General features: G+C 41.7%; 1 protein-coding gene across 6 annotated transcripts in view; it reads left to right on the plus strand.

Moving 5' to 3' along the window:
• The window catches only part of AATF (apoptosis antagonizing transcription factor), a 101,757-nt gene that overhangs the window by 6,222 nt on the left and 75,513 nt on the right, over positions 1-20,022 (plus strand). Inside the window, exon 5 of one of the 6 annotated variants that reach the window (XM_084985079.1) lies at positions 1,969-5,632. The exons of the other annotated variants lie outside the window; for them this stretch is intronic. Coding sequence (XP_084841205.1) covers positions 1,969-1,991 — 23 coding nt within the window. The 3' untranslated portion in view covers positions 1,992-5,632. Of the gene's footprint in view, positions 1-1,968; positions 5,633-20,022 lie in introns of those variants that run through there. 6 annotated transcript variants of the gene reach the window in all.

The raw sequence follows: 20,022 nt of genomic DNA on the forward strand, positions 1-20,022 counted from the left end.
GACACCAGAGCTCATGGCAGTGCTGGATCCTTAACCCACTGAGCGAGGCCAGGAATCAAACCCGAAACCTCATGGTTCCCAGTCGGATTCGTTTCCACTTCGCCACGCCGGGAACTTCCCCCGAGTTACTTTAATACTCAGAGAAAACCCATGCGTATAGAACAAAAGGGAGACAGTCAGCGACTAAACTCAGTTCCTTTAAGTTGGTTGTGTCGTCTGCTCACAGGACGCCTTTCTTTGTTGGGCAGTTTCTAGCACAGCACGCTAAGATGACCTCATCCTATCTTCCTTTGGGTTGCGGCAGAGGGAGGAAAAATTTGTGGAAGAGAATTGCTGAGCTGTAAGGTCCAAGAATTTTAGAAGGGAAAAGGAATTTAGAAAGCCTTTGGTGCCTGCCTGGGTGCCTCATTTTACCGCTGAGTGACCCAAGGCCCGAGCTGCCCAGAGTCACAGAGCTCGTGCACGCAGGGCAGAGCCAGACTCCTCCAGCTTTTCTGCCTCACGGTCTCGGATCTGCCTTCTGCTCTGTGCCGCCCCGTGTGCCATTGTGCCCAGTGGCAGCACAGGACTGGGGCAGAGGGAGATTTCGGGGGGGAGTGCACAGGGCTTAGAATCTCCATTCCTGATGTGCAGGCTGAGACTTACCATTTTCATTTGTTCTTTAAACCTTATTTTTGTAACATCATGGAGTTAGTATTAGAAAGGGTCTGAGGAGGACGGTGGATTTGGTGTCTGCCTCTAGGTAGAATCACCTTAAACCCTTTAAGGTGAATGTGTTTCTAGGGCAGGAAATTTTGTGACCTTTTCTTGGTTTAGTGAGGACTTACTTCCTAGAGCCCGTCTTTAGAGTGTATGTCCTGCCATACCTGAAGTCAGGAACCCTGTAGATATGCTGAGGGTGGGTCTTTGTAGCCCTGTAGCCCCTCCAGCCCTCCCTCCCTTGAGTAGGTGATAGGTAGTGGTTTTCAGCGCTCGAGAGAGTTTTGGAGCGCCTCACTGCTATTTTTAATGCCCTGGTGCCCCAATTCCTGGTGTGCCTTTGGAATGAGACCTAGGCTGCTCTAGATTGAATGTCTTAAATGTTTCAAGATAAGGCCTTTTCCATTTTGCTACTTATTCTTGCTTGAGCCTCCCCCTCCCCTTTTGGTTTCGCTCAAAATACAGATATTTTAAGGTTTAGGCAGTGCTGGGTATAATGGACACATTCTTGGATATAATTTAGTTTCTTTAGCTATTTTAATCTTACTTTTTTTATGGCTGCACCTACAGCATATGAAAGTTCCTGGGCCGGAGATTGACTCTGAGCCTCAGCTGCCACCTATGACCTACATCACTGTTGTGGCAACACTGGATCCTTTAACCCACTGTGCAGGGCTGGGGATCAAACCTGTACCTCTGCAGTGACCCCAGCCACGGCAGTCAGATTCTTAACCACTGTGCCACAGGGGGACCTCCTTGACTTTTATTTTGCAACAGTTCTGATCTTTTTATTTATTTTTTTTAAAGTTTTTTTGAAGTATAGTTAATTTACAAGGTTGTGATAATTTCTGCCATACAGCAAAGTGACCCTGTTACACATATACACATAACCATTCTTTCTCAGATTCTTTTCCCACATAGATGATCACAGAATAGTGGGTAGCGTTGTCTGTGCTGTGCAGCAGGTCCCTGTTGGCCAATCATTCCATGTGTCTCAGTGTGTATATGCCACTCCCAAACCCCTAGTCTTTCTCTCCCCACCCCCAACCTGTCCTCTTTGGTAACCATAAATTTTTCTGAGTCTTCGAGTCTGCAAAAAAGTTCATTTGTAGCTTTTTTGGTTTTTGTTTTTAAATTCCACATAGAGGTAATATCATATGATGCTTGTCTGTCACTGTCTGTCTTCACTTAGTATGATAGTTTCTAGGTCCATCCATGTTGCTGCAAATGGCTGATCTTTTTAATTTGTCTTTTCTTGTACTTCACCAGTTGCCTCTTTGCCTCATTGGTGAACTCCAGTTAATCTGACAGATGGTCTCTTAATCGGACTGGTTGGGTTGCAGCAGAAGAGGGAGAAGAAAAGAATGTTTGTTTGGTGTCACATATTCTAAGATGGGAGGGCAGACACTTTTCTAATTATCAGAATTTCTGTGCCTCTGAAGGATAGCTAATTTTGTTTCCACCCTTATGACAGTATGATATAGTATGTTGTGTATTTCCCTATCTTGGTAAACAGAGTTTAAGACAAATTTCTTGGTTACATTACTCTAGACGAACGACTTATACTGTGTTATATAGCTGGTGTGGAACATAGGCTGAATTTGTACTGACCCCAAGACAAAAATGAAACTTACTTTCTTTAATTAAATCTCTTTTCACTTTGGTTGGTCTTACAGTAAAGCCAGACTGCATGGGTTTAGATCCCATCTCAGCAGTGGATTAGTTGTGTGGCCCTGAGCAAGTTACTTAGCTTCCCAGTAAAATGGATAATATGGTTGTGAGGATTAAAAGGACATAATCGATATAAAGCATTAGCATAGTGGCCGGCACACAGCACACCACCAATGTTAGGTACACGTATTCTCTTTTTCTGTTGGAAGAGGCATTTGGCAGCGTTCAGCCAACGTTCATTGTCACTAACCACCATCTCCACTGTCTTCAGTGCTTTTGACTTTTTATTCATTTTCACATTCCCTATATAATTCCTTTTTTTGGTTGCACTTGCTGCATGCGGAACAACAGTGACAATGCCAGGTCCTAACCTGTTAGGCCACCAGGGAACTCCCTCCCTATATAATTTAAGTGAACCATTTGTTCTGGAAAATGGCTAGTGTTCTAATCAGCGGTAATACTTACATTCAGCTTTGGCTTTTTATGACTGTGAAAAGGTGATTGGAGATTTCCTTATTGCCAGACCCAGCCACTGCCTCCCTGAAGCCTTCAACTTTTCCTTGAAATATTTCCCTTTGGTTTTGATGATACTACATGCGGTGTGTGGGTTCTGCTCTTCTGATTCATTTTCCTCTCAGATTCCTCTTACATCCTCTCAGTGTCAGTTTCGTTGCATTTAGGATCCTGCATTTAGGTTGTGTTTTCTTGATAGATTCTTTCCTTGTCACTGTCATCTATTCTCCTAGTCCTAATAGTAGCCTCTAAAAAAGAGCAGAATTCTGTTTTAGCCACAGTCAAGTCCTGCACAGCATGCCTTCGTACCTTAAGCACCCTAAACTCTCCTCTTCAGAAACTAAACAAATATTGCCTTTCTTTCCCAATGCTCTCAGTCCCCAGTCACCCTGGTGTTACACATTGGCGATTATAACTCTTACTGTGAAGTAACTTCAAAGACATTTTTTGATCTCTTAGTAGTTGTAAAAATTGTGAGGCATGAAGTAGCCTTAGCAAAATTAAGGGATTTTTCCATGCACAAAACCATTTCTCTAAAGAGGTTAGCCTTTTCTCTCTGACTTTCTTTTATTTAATTAATTATTTATTTTTTGCTTTTTTAGGACTGCACCTGTGACATACAGAGGTTCCCAGGCTAGGGGTTGAATCCGAGCTGCAGCTGCCGGTCTATGCCACAGCCACAGCAACGCCAGATCCAGGCCACATCTGCAGCCTACACCACAGGTCATGGCAACGCCAGATCCTCAACCCACTGAGTGAGGCCAGGATCGAACCTGCGTCCTCATGGATGCTAGTCAGATTTGTTAATGCTGAGCCACAACGGGAACTCCCTCTGATTTTCTTTTAAAAACTTCTATAGCATGAGGAGGTGGTTCTTTTCTGTTGATGGCAACAGTATAAAAGGAAGAAGGCAAGTGACTTAAGGAAACCTCAGTATGAGTTATTTAAAACTTTTCATTCTGGAATATATCAAACTTTTGTAAGAGTAGAGAGAATTGTACAGGGAACCCATATGTAATGTTACTAGCTAAGCAGTTAATCAGTTAGGGCCAGTCTTATTTCATCTACTCAGGCTAACTTCTCCCCCTGCTTCTGGATTACTTTGAAGCAAATACCAGACATCATTTTATCAGAAAGTCAGCATGGGTCTCTAAGACAAAAGGATTTTTAAAAAGTTAATGTCATTAATATTGTAGAAACATAAACATAAAAACATTAACAGTGATTTATTAATAAGCATTGCTGATTGGGATGGAGGGGGGGATTGAGAGAGCATTTCTGTAATGGGCACTCTCTACTGTCTTTTCCAGAGTTTGCTCTGTAGCTTTAAATGAAATGATTAAAGGAAAGCCAAACTTCAGCCATAATAAGTTGACCTTTTAGTGAAGTGCATGTTATTAATGTATTTAATGAGATGCATTACAAACTGCAGTGAGCACCCTGTTTCATTATAGGTCTAAACTGTAGTATCGTTTAAAGACCTTTAATAGAAACAATGGTTTGACATTTTGATATTTCCTATAAGCAAAAAGCCCCCAAGAACACAGTATAATGTAATGTAAATATAGAGGAAGTGTTGAAATTTTTTACTTGCTTGATAGTATGAAAACACATTCCACTATTAATCAGTTACATTTTGTTTGCTCCCTGCCACCCCAATTTCTCCACCTCTGGTTCGCGTTGACCCTCTCATCTCTCTGTGGCCCTTCCCTCGGCCACTCAACTGTTTGACTTAAATAGACTAAAATTTTTAATGCCAGTTTGACCTCAGCACTAAGACACATCTTGAAGAATGACTTAAAATTTAGGGTTAGTCATGGCAATCCGTCTTGATGATGTTTCTGTTTTGTTTTTTAAATTTATTTTAAAGTAGGCAGTACACTTAACACAGCTCAAATTCGAGAGACGCTAATGACTATATAGAGAAAATCTTCCTTCCCAACCTGTCCCCCTGCCACCCCTTCACTAACCCATAGGCAACTAATATTGTCAGTAAAATTCCCCCCTTTTTAATTACTCAGTGGCCTTAGGTGACAAATCCATGAACATCTATTTCAGTGTTCCCTCGATTAACACTTTACAGGTTCATGGCCAAGTTCTCATAAATGACCTGTAGAACCCTGAAATATTCGTAATTATTTGGGATGGGTGTAAGTATCCAGTGGGACGTGGGCGCTTGCAGGCTTCTCAAGTGCAGCACTGTGTAGGCCTGGGGACCTTAGTGCCGTGGGCGTCATCTGGCCACCATGACGGGGGCAAGATGGAGCTTTTTGTTTTAGCTAATGGCTATCATTTTTTAAAAAGGCTTTACTGTTCTAACTATAGAATTAAGTCAGGCCTACTTCAGATATTCAGAAAAGACACAAAAGCTTAAAGAAGGGAATAAGGATTACTTGTAATCCTGCTGCCCAGAGGTAACCACAGTTGTCATTTTGATGAATATCCTTTCAGACCTTTTTCTCTGTTTGCACACACACACACACACACACACGCACACGCACACGCACACGCACGCAAACACCTTTTAAAAACAAAAAGGGAATTTTATAACTACGTACTATTTCATGAGCTTATTTTTCTTCCTTAATGTATTATTTCACGCAGTGTATTTAGATAGACATGAGCATTTTCCGTGGCTACAGAGTATTTCATTTTATAGATTTACTGCAGTTTATTTAGCCAGTTGGTATTGATGGATACTTGGGTTTCTTTCAGCCTTTCGCTTTTATAAAGCATGCTTTGATATACACCCTTGTACATACGCATTTGTGCAATTTGTCTAAAAGCAGCTCTGTCCAATATAGAGTGCCAATCACATATTTAAATTTAAATTTCCTAGTAATTGCAGTTTAAAAATATAATAAAAAGAAACAGGTAAAGTTAATTTTTAACATGTTTAACCTGGTTTATAAAAATATCATAAATTTAGCATATAGCCAGTATGTAAATATTAATAAGATCTTTTATGTATGTTTTTTCCCATCACGTCTTTGAAATCCAGAGTATATTCTTTGTTTACAGCTCACCTTGATTTGGACTAACCACGTTTGGAGTGTTCAGTAGCCGCATGTGACTAGTGCATTTTGAATTGGAAAGTGCAGATCCTTCCTGGAAATTCAGTTGGTGGGACAGAGGGGTTGTACTTTAATTTTTTTTAGAGGCTTTTGGAAGATACTGTCAAATTGGCCCTTAGAAGAATTATAACAATTTACATTCTCCACTGTAGCAGTTGTTTTCCTGTATGCCTGCCACCCCAGAGTATGATCGATCCTCTTATTTTTCCTAAACTGTAGGTGCGAAATGAAGGCAATCATTTCTTGATAACTTTCTGTTTGGTATTTCCACAATGCCTGTTGAAATACGAGATTTTAGCATTGAAATCTCGGCTGTGTCTTGTCTCTCTCTCAGAGAACGAGTTCTGTGTCCAGACTTTTGGTCCCCGTTGAGCTACTGGCTGATTTGTCCAGCCAGGTTAATTAGGCTTTTTTTAAAAATGTATTTAGTAGGCCTTCAGATTTTGTTTTATTTTTTATATTACGTAGAGAGTAAAGCTGGGTCACAGAGTAAGTGCTTTTCCAAAGCCACCCGTTGGGGGAACCAGGAGCAGAGTGTCAGGTTCTGAAGAAATGAGCCCTAGGTGGCTCCTGGAGCTGTGGAAGCTTGCAGACTACTAGAGGCAGTCCCGCCAGAATGTTGGTTCAGGTTTCTTAGGAATCAGAGATGTCTTCAGCCCCAGAAACAATAGCGATGAGTTAGATAAGGAAGCAGCCCTGACTTACGGTGATGGTGAAGTCGTAGCAGGTAGTAATAGTGGACTTGTGGTGACACCCGCAGGAGGATCCCCCTACCCACATATTCGCAGTGAGGTCTTTTCTGTGGACATTTAACGACCTCACCTTGTAACCGGGTGTGGCTGGCCAAAAGAAAAAGAGGGAGAGACAGCTTCAGTAGCGCCAGTAATTCTGCCTGCCGTCTTACTCAGAGAGCGGGTGCCCGGCGTGAACACGGAGGGCAGGTGGAGTTTGTTCTGGGTACTTCTCCGGACAGGTTCTGAATCTAGTGGTTAAATTCACAGTGTCCAGTCTTTGTCCAGCATGGTCCCTAAACATAATCATCTTGTGTTTAATTGAGAAAGTGGCTGTCGTGTTTGAGGGGAGAGACTGACTGTTCAACTCATGGAGAGATTAGGGTGCTGTACTTTCTGGGCAATTTTAGGGATTTAAAAAAATTTTTTTTTCTGGTTGCACCCAAGACATGCGGAGGTTCCTCGGCCAGGGATCAAACCAGCACCACAGCAGTAGCAACACCAGATCCTTAACCTACTGAGCCACCAAGGAACTCCAGTTTTAGGGATTTTTAAAGTAGTTTTGTGAGAATTTGATTTTTGCTTAATGCTTAGACTTTAGAACCTGACCACTGCATAAGATGCAATTCTATGGTTATTTACATCTTGAAATCTATTCTTGTCATTTTATTAAAATTATACATGAATATGATAAGTAGTACAGAAGCACTCAGGAAGACAGGTCTTTTGCCTGACATTCAGTCTCATTGTATGTTGTTTTCCTTTTAAAATTTTAGATAATTGGTTGCCATCCCTGTTTCTTGATTTATTTATCCTCTGGTGTGAAAGCGGAGGATGCTACTGACAGGTTAAGCAAGACGAAGAATTGACCATCTCATTCAGCACCGTGCTGGGTCCTCTGTGACCTTCTTGAGCAGTGTTGGTGGAGTGGAAAGGATGCAGGCTCCACTGGACTGGGTTGGTGAGAGCATGGGAAGAGGGGGTTTGAGATAGGGAGGGTAGACAGCTCTTTTTAGGAATGTTGCTTTAGAGGGAGGGGAGCAGAGAAATGGGACATCAGATGGAGAAGGATGTGGCTTCGGGAGGTGTTCTGTTTGTTGTGGCGATGGAAGAAACAACAGCATGTTTGTACATGGATAAGCGTGAGGCAGCCCAGGGGAAATGGATGATGTGGGGGAGGGGGAGAGCTGCTGTAGCCACATCCTCAAGGAGGTATCTGAGATGGGACTAGATGGCACGAGAACGGTGGCCTCTGATAGTCCTGGGGACAGTTTAACCGTGTTGACAGGCGGTCTCCGAGTAGACATAGGTAGGTAGGAGTCTGTGAAAATTCTCTTCTGCTCGTTCTCCTTTCTTTGAGAGAGAAGCCAAGGTCATAAATTGCGAATGAGGAAGGAATAGGGGAGGAGGGAGTAGAAATTCTGAGACGGTGTGAAGTAGTCATTGTCCTCTCCCCACCACACTTGAACACTCTGCCCCGAGACAGCCACAAGATTTCAGTGCTCTGCCTGTAAGTTGACCCTTGGAGTTGAAAACCAGTAGACTGCATTTACCATGTGTTGTTATTGTGTAAATACGGTACAATGCCAAGGCAGGGAAGAACCGGAAAATTACATTTTCTTTCCTGTGTGTTGGAAGAGAGGCCTGCCTCCCAGGCCACTCAACGGAGAATGTTCCTGGTTTGGTACAAGTTCCTAATCCCTGGTTCAGGTAGATCTTTCCTAACTCCATCATCCATCACCAGTTGCTTAAAATCCTGCTGTATTTTAGCCTGCTTCACATTTGTGCTGTTAAGCTAGCTACTACATCATTTTTTCTTAGGTCTCTATATCCTTCCCCGCCCCCCCTTACAGCTCAGTTTTATCATCTCAGTCTTTCTTCTCCCAAACTGTAAATCCCGCCATCTCTCCTCTTGGGTTTTTCTGACTTGCGTGGGTTGTTCTCTAGGTCTAGTGCACGGGGTCCTCCTGGAACTTCCTTTTCTTGCTCTTTTAGGGTGGAGCGGTTTTCTGGCTCTTGTCTTCCTATATCTTAGTTTGTCAGTTTGTTGCCAGATGCTCCAGGAGAGTCAATTATCTGATTTCTTGTAGATTTAAAAATACTCTGCCCTCACTCTTCGTGGCTGTGTTCTTAATGGATTGGATGTAAATTTCTAGGTTGAAAATTACTTTCTCTCAGAACTTGAAAGCACCACCCTGTATTAGTTTCCTATTGTTACTGCAAGAAGTTACCATCATAAGCTTAAAATGGCACCACTTTATTATATCACAGTTTTAGCGGTTAGAAGTCCTAAAACTCAGGTGTCAGCTGGGCTGTGTTTCTTCCAGCCTCCAGGGGAGCCTCTGTTTCCTTGCTTTTTCCAGCTTCTCAAGGCTGCCTGCTTTCCTTCACTCATGGCTCCCTAAAAACCAGCAGCCCCATCATGCCACGTTTTCCTTTTCTCCCTTGGACCCCGCTGCCTCTTGCTTGCAAGGACCTCGTGATTACATTGGGCCCACCTGGCTAATTCAAGCCACCCTTCCCATTGCAGGTCCCTAATCACATCCGCAAAGTCCTTTTGACCTGTATAGTAGCCCGTACCCACAGGTTCTGGGGATTAGAATGTGGACATCTTTGGGGGGCCATTGTTCAGCCTACCACGTGCCCTGTTGTCATCCAGATGTTGTCTAAGAGAAGGTGGTTGCTGGTTGAGTCTCACTCCTTAGGAGACTTGTTTTTGTTCTCTGGAAATGTTTGGGATCTTCTCTTTATTCTTGGTTTTCTGAAATTGCCGGAAGAGATGTCTAGGTCATATTTTATTCATCATGCTCAGTGTTTATTGGGCTCTCTTAGTCTGAAGATTGTGCAGATCTTCAGTTTTGGTAACAATTCTTCTGATGTTTCTTTAATCATTGCCTTCCCTCCATTCTCTCTGCTCCGTTTTAAATATTAAACTGGGTTAGTGCTTTGTCTCTTAGGTGTTTTTTTCTCTAATACAGTCCATCGTTTTGTGATTTTTCTGTGTCTGTGTTTGGAAATATTTTGAGTTTGATCTCCCAGGTCGTCTTTTTTTTTAAAAATCTCTAAGAGGTCTTTTGTTTTCTGAATGTTCCCTTTCTATATAATTAATGTACTTAGAGCATATTGCGTACGTTTCAAGTTTTTTTTGTTTGTTTGTTTTATATTAACTTTAGTTCTTGGAAGTGTTTCTGTCTCCATCAGCTTTTCTCTTTACCCTGGACTTTTTTTCTTGCTTTTAAATTTGTATCCAAGTTATACATGTATATAGTTTAAAGGATCAAATAATTCTACAAAGCTTGTTATGACACCAGTATCTGCTGCCTGTCTGTACACTCCCCTCACCCCCGCCACCATCACCCCCTCTCCCAAAGCAACAGTTATTTTTTAAATTATTATTATTTTTTTAATTCATGAATTTATCGCCATATCCCTGTGTCTCTAATGGACATGTTTTGTTTCTACTAGATCTTTCAGTGTTAGGCATTATTTATTGACTCCTTATTATGAAAATGAGGATTTGGCCCTCGTTCCTGCTATACTCACGCACCCTTTGTGTTCCTTCACGGTTATATTGTAATTTGGTTCGGTCAATAGTCAGTGTTTACATTATTATGTCTGTGTAAACACTGTTCACAGCTGAGCCCTGTCATATGTATATACTATGATTATTTTTCCTTTCCCACACATTGTTTTGTTTTCTAGAGTTAGTAATTGTTACATTTTTATTTTGTTTTCCGTGCAGTAATTCAAGCCTCAACTTTTCTCTGCTTGTCTAAATCTCCCCGCAAGATAATCAGTTGCATCAGATATTCTGCCAGTTTATCTTCCTGAAGAAGTCTCTCCCGGAGCCCTTTGACCTGCTCCAGTCTGGACCATTAACCTTCCGCCGTGTCTGGCCGTCATGTCTGGCCGTCATGCTGGGATTTCCCTTGTGTGGATCTCCCAGTTGGGATCTTCCTTGGCTTATGTCCCCATGTTTTGGTGAAGCACAGCCTCTGGTAGCTTGCTGAGAAAGGGTCCGTGAGAGGGAAGCTTTTTTAGACCTTGATTGTCTGAAATACTTTTCCTCCATCATCACAGTCGATTCGACTGTGTGGAAGTCTGTGGAACATCCCATGGCCGCCACCTTCTAAAGTTGCTGTGGATTTGTTAGAAGTCATTCTGATTTCTGCTCTTACTGCTTTTCCCTCCCTGTTGGCAAGCTAGAGACTTCTCGTTGTCCAAAGAATTCCAGAATTCCGTGATGCTGTGCCTTGATGTAGATGTGTTTTCATCGTTGTGCGCAGGGCCTGCAGGCCTTTTCAGTCTGCAGACTAGTATCTTTCAGTCCTGGCAAGTTTTCCTGAGATGACTTTGTTAGGGATTTCTTCCCTCCCTCTGTTTTCTCTTCTCTCTCTTTCTCAAAGGCCTGTCATTTGATGTTCAACTTTTCCTCTGATTTTCTTTTTTTCTTTTCAGGTATCCAGTTCTTTCTTTTTTTATTTTCTTTTTCCCCTCATTTCCCCCTGCTTTCTAAGACATTTCTCCAGCTTTATTTTTTCTTCTATTGAGTGTTTTTATTCCTTCTATCATACTTTAATTTTATTTCTCTGGGGCTATACCTGATGAATATCTATATCTATATTCTAAAGAGTTCTTTCTGCATAGTCTGAAATGTTTCCTACAAGCTGCTTCCTCCCTCCCTCCTTCCTCCGCACCTGCAGCACGTGGAAGTTCCCGGGCTAGGGGTCGAATCGATGCTGCAGCTGCTGGCCTACACCACAGCCACAGCAACGCCACATCTGCGACCTACACCACAGATCCTTAACCCACTGAGCAAGGCCAGGGGTGGAACTTGCATCCTCATAGAGACAACATCAAGTCCTTAACCTGCTGAGCCACAATGGCAACTCCTGCTTTCTTTTGTTTTAATCTGGTTATAATATGTTAGATGTTTTCCTCATGTATTTGGTCATCCTTTCCTCTCTGCTGACTTTGAAGAGAAGGGTACTTGAAAGTTGATTAGAATCTTTGCTGTTCAGGTAAGGCTCTTTGTTTACGGTTTCCATTGTAAAGTGATCTGTCTGGGCCACATGGGGACCCTCATGGCAGTCTCTTTAGATCTCTGCTTTTATGGGATCATAGTTGCTGGAGGACTTCTCATCTCCTGCCTGGCAGCCAGGATTGTAGAAGTTGGTAGGCTGGGGATCTCAGCCTTCAGTCTGTGAACTTCAGCTTATTCCCTGAGTCTTGAGTATTATGCCCTTGCCTCTCCTGTGTCCAGTGAAACAACATTCCCCAACCCCACTCCCGGTGCAGAAACCTTGTATTTAACTCTTCAAAGGACAAACCTTGAGGAGTTCCCGTCATGGCACAGTGGTTAAGGAATCCGACTAGGAACCATGAGGTTGCGGGTTTGATCCCTAGCCTCACTCAGTGGGTTAAGGATCGCAGCATTGCCGTGAGCTGTGGTGTAGGTCACAGATGCGGCTCGGATCCCATGGTTGCTGTGGCTGTGGTGTAGGCCAGTAGCTGTAGCTCCGATTAGACCCCCAGCCTGGGAACCTCCATATGCTGCGGGAAGCGGCCCTAGAGAAGGCAAAAAGACGACAAACAAAAAGAAAAAAAAAAGAAAAAAAGATAAACCTCGAAACTTCTGCTGGAGATTAGAGGTGTGTTGACTCTTTTTAGCCCTGCCTTCTGTCTTGTAGGGGTGCCTAGCTCTGCTAGTCCTTGATTCTTCTGGGGTTCTGTTCATGGATCATCAGGGAGTTGCTTCCTTTTCTTCACTGGCAGCACCAGAGTCAGGTTGCTCAGGTTTGCTAAATCCGTCATTTGTCCATCTGCTTTTTAAAAAAAGCTGGTTTATTGAGGTGTAATGGACACACAACCCCCCCTCCAAAGAGGTCCCTTTTCCTGGCTCCACCAGAGCAGCATCCCTGGGAAGAGTTGTTTGCACTCACCGTCTCGAATCCCTTTCTCTTGTTCTCTGATGAGCGCGTTCCAGTCAAACCTCTGTTCAGCCAGGTCACAGCTGCCCACCGTGTTGCTCAGTGAGACGGTCAGTTCCCGGTCCTCGTCGTACTTACACTGTCAGCAGTGTTTGTGCAGTCTGACCTCTGAGTACACCCATGAAACCATCACCACAATCAGGACAATGAACATATTCCTCAGCCCCAGAAATTTCTGCAGCCTCTTTGGAATCTCTCCTCTGCCCCCTCCCCATCCCTCACAACCACTGATCTGCTCTCTTCGCCCTAGGTTAGGTTGCATTTCCTGCAATGTTATGTAAATAGAATCGTACAGATTGCATTCTCTTTTTTTAGTTTGTATTCTTTTTGTCTGTGTAATTATTTTGAGATTCAGCTTTGTTTTTGCCCATGTCAATAGTTCATTTCCTATTATTGCTGAGTAAGTAGTTCATTATATGGATATAATACATTTTTTTTTCCTAGTTTTTAGCTGATATAAATAAAGCTGCCATGAATATTTGTGTGCATGTTTTCGTATGGGCATGTACTTCCATGTCTGCTGAATAACTAAGAACAGAAGGCTGTGGGAGTTCCTGTTGTGGTGCAGCAAAAATGAATCCAGCCAGTATCCATGAGGGCACCGGTGCAATCCCGGACCTCGCTCAGTGGGTTAAGGATCCAGCATTACCATGAGCTGTGGTGTAGGTCACAGATGTAGCTCGAACCCTGCTTTGCTGTGGCTGTGGCATAGGCTGGTAGCTGTAGCTCCGATTCTACCTCAGCCTGGGAACTTCCATATGCCACGAGTGTGGCCCTAAAAAGAAAAAAAAAAAAAAGAAGAAGAAGTTGTGTCTTGCGCTAAACCAACCATTATCTGAACCTTCAGTGAGTCGTAGTATTTTTGCTGGTGGAGTGTGTTGCCTCACTGTTGACGGCTGCCAACTGATCAGGGTGGTGTTGGCTGCAGGTTGGGGTGGCAGTTTCTTCAAATAAGACAATGAATTTTGCCACATCAGTTGACTCTTCCTTTCGTGAATGATTTTTCTGAAGCATGCGATGCTGTTTGATAGCATTTTACTCACAGTAGAACTTCTTTCAGATTGGAGTCAGGGAGTTTCTGCTGTGGTACAAAGGGATGGGATTGAAAACGCTGGGACAAAGGTTTGATCCCCGGCCTGGGCCCAGTGGGTTAAGGATCCTGCATTGCTGTAGCTGTGGCTTAGATCGTGACCGAGGCTTGGATCTGATCCCTGGCCCATGAACTCCACATACCTCAGGGTGGCCAAAAAGGAAAAGGGGAAAAAAAAAAGATTGGAGTCAGTCCTCTCAAACCCTCCCACTGCTCTGTCAACTCAGTTTACGTAATGTTCTAAATCCTTTGTTGTCATTTCAACAATCAAGTGTGTCATCTCCTATGGGCATAGTTTGTGGCACCCATAGCAATTACAGTAGTAACATCAAAGATCACAGATGACCACAACAAATATGATAATGAAATATTATTTGAAATGATAACAATTGAAATATTGTGAGAAGTAACCAAACTGTGACACAGAGACACAGGTGAGCAAGTGCTGTTGGAAAATGGTGCCTATAGCCTTGATACAGGGTAGCCACAAACCTTTCATTTGTAAAAAAAAAAAACACAATATTTGCAAAGTGCAATAAAACAAGGTGTGCTTGTGTTTTGTCCTTTTTTTTTTTTTTTTTTTTGGTGGGTTTATTCCTTTTAAATTTACTTTAGCCAGTGGAATAGAATAGAGAGTTCAGAAACAGATTCGCATGAATATAGGCATTTGACTTTTTACAAAGGTGCAAAGTCAGTTCAGTGGAGAAAGGAAAGTCTGTTCAACAAATGAGGCCAAAACAATAGAACTTTTTTTGCAAAAAAAACTGAGCTTCAACCTATAGCTCATACTTCCTACAAAAATTAGCACCTAATAGGTCATTGACTTGAATGTAAAACACAAAACTAGAGAGTGTTTCGGAGAACACATGGGGAAAAATCTTCATGACCTTTGGTTAGAGAAAGAGATCCTTGATCATCAAAAGCATAATCCATAAAAGAACAAATTGATGATTTGACTAAATCAGAATTAAATCTTTTGCTCTCTGAAAGATGCACTGGGAAAATGAAAAGACAAACTGCAGACCTAGAGAAAGTAAGACAAGCTACAGACCAAAAGAAAACATTTGCAAATCACAATCCAACAAAGGACTTGTGTCCAGAATATATAGAGAACTTTCAAAACCCAACAATAAAAATTACCCTTTAAAAAAAAGGGCAAAACACAGTGGGTTAAGGATCTGACGTTGTCACTACAGTGGGTTGGGTCACTGCTGTGGTTCGGATTTGATCACTGGCTCAGGAACTTCCACATGCGGCCTAAAATAAAATAAAATAAAAATTTTAAAAAGGGCAAAAGATTTGAACAGGAGCTTCACTAAAGAAGATATATGATGACAAATAAGAGCATGAAAAGATGTTTACCATAATCATTAGTGCTGATAGAAAGGCAAATGAAAACCCCAAGGAGATGCCCCTACATACTTGTTCAAATGACTGGAAACAAGCACCTGATGACACCAAGTGACATCAAGGATGCAGAGCCGGTGGGAATGCAAAGTGGTATAGCCACTTGGGAAAAAAGCTTAGCAGGTTTTTTGGTTTTGGTTTTGGTTTTTTTTTTTTTTTAACGTAACATTAAGCATATTTATGAGATGATCCAGCAGTCCTTCTCTTAGATATTTTTCCTAGAGAAATGACAACGTACATCCACCCAAAGACTTGTATGTGTGTGTTTAGAGCAGCTTTATTCACAGTCACCAAAAACTAGAAACAGCCCAGACGTCCTTTAGGAGGCAAACGAATCAACTTTGGTACATTACTCAGCAATAAAAAGGAGCTAACTATTGATGAATGCAGAAACATGGATGAATCGCAAAGGTATTACACTAGTGAAAGATGCCAGTCTCAAAAGATTATGTACTTTCACATTCCATGTATGTGACAATTTGGAAAAGGTTAAGCTAAGTAAAGGGACGGAGAACAGACCAGTGGCTGGCAGAGCTTAGGCGGGTGGAAGAGTTTGGCTACAAAGGGGGCAGCCCTGTTTTCTTGTTTCCTGTTAAGTTTTATTTCCGTCTTTGGTAACCTCATTTCCTTGGTGTGCTTCCCACCTGGTCTTCCTCAGCGGCTTACCGCCGAACCCTTCAGCTTGGCTTGGTTGTGAACATTTTGCCTGGATTGAGGGAAGGGTCTAAATAGTTGTGTGCTCACTCCTAGATAACTCTGGGAATATTTCTTACGAAACGGATACATGATATGGTACTTCTAGGGATGGAGGAATGGACTACATCGACCTAGAGTGTCATTTTTGCTTGAAGTGTATATATCTTTGGTACTAAAACCTTACCCAGAAGAGAATAGATTATACAGAGCTTCTAGATTTTGATGTGGGTTAGTCCTGAAAAATGAGATGTCTTTAAACTCCTTTTCCTTTCCTCTTTGATAAGTGATATAATGTGGTTTGGACACTCAGAGATTCCTGAGATTCCAGGTTCTGGTTGATGATTTACTGCAAAATTGCTTATAAATTGAAGTAGAAAATGTTTTGCAGACCTGGCAGCTTTCTGGCTTCACACCCATTTGTCACCCAGCATTTCCCTTTGTGTATAGAACAAGAATTAATTAGGCTGCACTGCAGGAAAAGTTTATGGCTATAATTTATATAGGATGAATTTCTTTTTAAAGAGACAGCATTGTTTTCTTATACCTATATACATATAAGTGTGTATATACATAAAGTGGTTGTTTTTTTTGTTTGTTTTTTGTGTTTTTTTTTTTTTTTCCTTAAAGCAGTGTCTGTTAGCTTCTGGAATGAACATTCGTTTTTCTGCTTAATGCTAGATGTTGGTGGAATAGATGCTTTTATGGTGATTGCTTTCTGATTAAACTGTTGGGTTTTTGTTTCTTGTTTTTAAATTCATTGTATACCAGTGAGCAGGCCTCAGTTTTAGGTGCATTTTAGGCATTGGTCAGATGTGTCTGGTTTCCAGAGCTTTGTATTCATTTTGGTCTCTTGGAAGACTTGGAATTTTTTTTTTTAGGGTCTTGCTCATTCAATTAATGTTTTCATAATCAATGCAAGTCAGAACTTGCAATTTGTTCCTGATTTGCACATTAAAGAGCTCCATTAATTAAGAATCCTGGTGTTTGGCATGTTCCCACAGGATCTGTGCATTATTTACATGGTAAAAGTGCAAGATGCAAGTTTCTCAGTTGTAGTGGCAATTGCAGTTAATCCTGCTTTTTCTTTTTCTTCTTTTTTTCCCCCTTTTTGCTTGTGAATAATAATTAATTCATAACTCATTGAAACTCCTTAGGGAAACCTTGTAGCGAAATAGGAACAAGTGATCCAAATGAGGGGGCCGCAGAGGAAGAGTAGAAAGTAAAATCCTTTGTTTACAAGGAGAAAACCCCTGGAAGACACAGAGAATTTATGTGCTTGGTTTTTGTCGGCTGTTTCACTTGGCTAAATGTAGGAGGTGTGATTCTCTTTACTCTGGATTTGCAAACTTTTTTTCCCCTCTTGATATTAGTAGTTGTCCTGATGAATGAGGTTGCCTTTCATAATCCAAGTAACTCCAGAAATTTAGACAACACACCCCTAGCAAGTAAGCTGTTTTATAGTATTCCTGTTCTGAGTTGCTTTTTATTCTTTTTTTGTGTGTTTTGTTTTGTTTTTGCTTTCGAGGGCCACACCCGCAGCATATGGAGGTTCCCAGGCTAGAGGTCGAATTGGGGCTATAGCCACTGGCCTACACCACAGCCACACAGCAACGTGGAATCCAGGCAAGCCTCGTCTGCAACCTACACCACAGCTCATGGCAGTGCAGGATCCCTGACCCACAGAGAGGCCAGGGATCGAACCCTCATCCTTATGGATTCTAGTCAGATTCGTTTCCCCTGCGCAACAAAGGGAACTCCCGATTTTTATTCATTTTTTAAAAAATTTATTTATGGTCTTTTTTTTTTTTTAGGGCCACTCTTTTGGCATACTGAAGTACCCAGGCTAGAGGTCGAATTGGAGCCACAGACCTCACAGCAATAACAATGCCAGATCCGCGCTCCATCTTCAACCTATACCACAGCTTATGGCAACGCCAGATCCTTAACCTGCTGAGCGAGGCCAGGGATCAAACCTGCATCCTCACAGACACTGTGTTGGCTTCTTAACCCTCTGAACCACAACAGAAACTCCTGCTTTTTAATGAAATCACTTCCCAGAGTGTTTGGGTTCTGTTACCATTTCTTTTGAGAGCCTTGGTCAAAGCCGAAGGTGGTCTCCATCTTGATCCAGTAGATGGTATACAAGCAATTGGAACAAGAAATTAGCATGTTCCTCCTTTCCAGTTTCAACCCTGGCTAATGCTTAGCTACTCCTAATGTATTTCCTAGTCGTAGCTAGTCTGTCTTTAAAAATACCATGAGAAGCTGCAAAGCATTTTTCAGAAGAGTGGAGACTTTTCCCCCCTGATATTTATGAAACTTGCTAGGGATTTTATGGGACTTAATTTGTCCTTATATTCTTCTATTCCAATATATATGTAAAATCTTTACGTATACCTTTATATATGTATATAAAGGTATAAAAAAACCCCATAAATGGTAGAGATGTATGTTAAAAAGTGAAAGGTATTCCACTTTCCCAAATCCCCATATCTCCTTCTCAGAGAAAACAATGGGAGTGGGGTGTATTTTTCCAGACATTTTAATATGTGTATGTTTTCCTCCCTTATATTTTTCCATTAAGCTTTTTTTTTTTTTTTTTTTTTTTTTCCCTTGCTTTTTAGGGCCGAATTCGTGGCATGTGGAGACTCCCAGGCTAGGGGTCCAATCGGAGCTACAGCTGCCAGCCTACACCCCAGCTCACGGCAACGCTGGATCCTAAACCCACTGAGGGAGGCCAGGGATTGAACCTGCAACCTCATAGTTCCTAGTCAGGTTCGTTTCCGCTGTGCCACAACGGGAACTCCTCCATTAAGCTTTAATAGAAGTTTGACAAGGAGGTGAGATGGAGGGTGAGTGGGAAAAAAGGGCTGTCATTTATAAATCATCTTAGAGAAAGTCTGTACATCATACTTTTAAGGCAGAATTCTCTTTTGATCAGTACAATTATTGTATTTGTAACCTGTCCCCAAATAAGTTTGCCTATATGACTTGCTTTGCAAATTTTTTATGCTTAGACTACACTTGACTTTAGTTTGGTAATTTTTAATTAGCTTTCATGTAATATTGATTGTTTTGCTTGGTGTTTAGTCTCAAATCTATCAGATTCTATTTTTCTTGAGGCAGTTGAGTAAATTTGCCTCTGGATAAATGCGAAATGCTACTATTTTGAGAAGAATTTTTACTAGTTATTTATACAGTTTCGTGCAAGGGAAATTTTTATAGGTTAAGTAGAAAGGCTTTTCAGACAGTCTTAAATATTCTTACATCCTTAAGATGGAATGTAATCTATCTGCATAAATGTCAGCAATGGTGAGGGTTTGGAGGAAGGGCAGAGACAAATGTCCTAACGCAAGGAATTAGAAAGCGTCTCTGGTGTCCTCAATAAGACTCCGTAAGATAGAAGAACATGAGTGAAAAGAAATCAAAAGTGACGTTTTGAGAATTAGGATGATTAATTTACTTCTGTCTTCATATTTTTACTGTGCAAGTACAATGCTAGATGCCCCTGTACTCTAAAAAATAATAAAAATAGATCCCATTTGTTAATTGGCACTACTCCCCATGCACTGTATTAAGTTTACAGATGTCTCATTTAGTTCTCATGGCAGCCTGTCAAACGAGGCTCGTAACTGTGTTGTGTAAGAGGAAATCAAGTCTTAAAGAGGGTAGGTATCTTGATGAAGGTCCCACAGTCAGAGGCAAGGCCAATATGAGGTCACCTTTGCTTCACAACCTCTGCTCTAGGCCATCACTGTGCACATAGTTGAACTCTTATCTGTGTGTGTGTGTGTGTGTGTGTGTGTTTGTGTTTGTGTGTGTGAGTGTGTTTTAAAGGAAGCATGAGGGAAGAAAGAAATAGAATCAATGCCCAAGCTTAAAGGAATGAAGGCAGGAGAGATACTGAGATGACTTTGTGGTGAAGTCGAAGGCTTAGAGTGTGAGAAGTTAATGTATTCTTCACGTGGGATCTTTCCTCTGCACTGTGTTTTCAGTAAGAGCTAGAGGGCCCTTGGGGGGCGGTTAGCTGGTCTAGTCCCCCCTCTAGGCATTTAGACTTGAAGTAATAAAGAAATAGATAAATATGGTTTTTACTCATTATAAATGTACTACATAGTCATTATATGAAATTTAGAAAATGGCCAAGCAGA

Source organism: Sus scrofa, chromosome 12 (genome assembly GCF_054392235.1).
Source record: "Sus scrofa isolate SSC_HxYL_T2T_F1_AM1 chromosome 12, Sscrofa_HxYL_maternal_Yorkshire_Landrace_v2.0, whole genome shotgun sequence".
Taxonomy (NCBI): Eukaryota; Metazoa; Chordata; class Mammalia; order Artiodactyla; family Suidae; genus Sus; species Sus scrofa.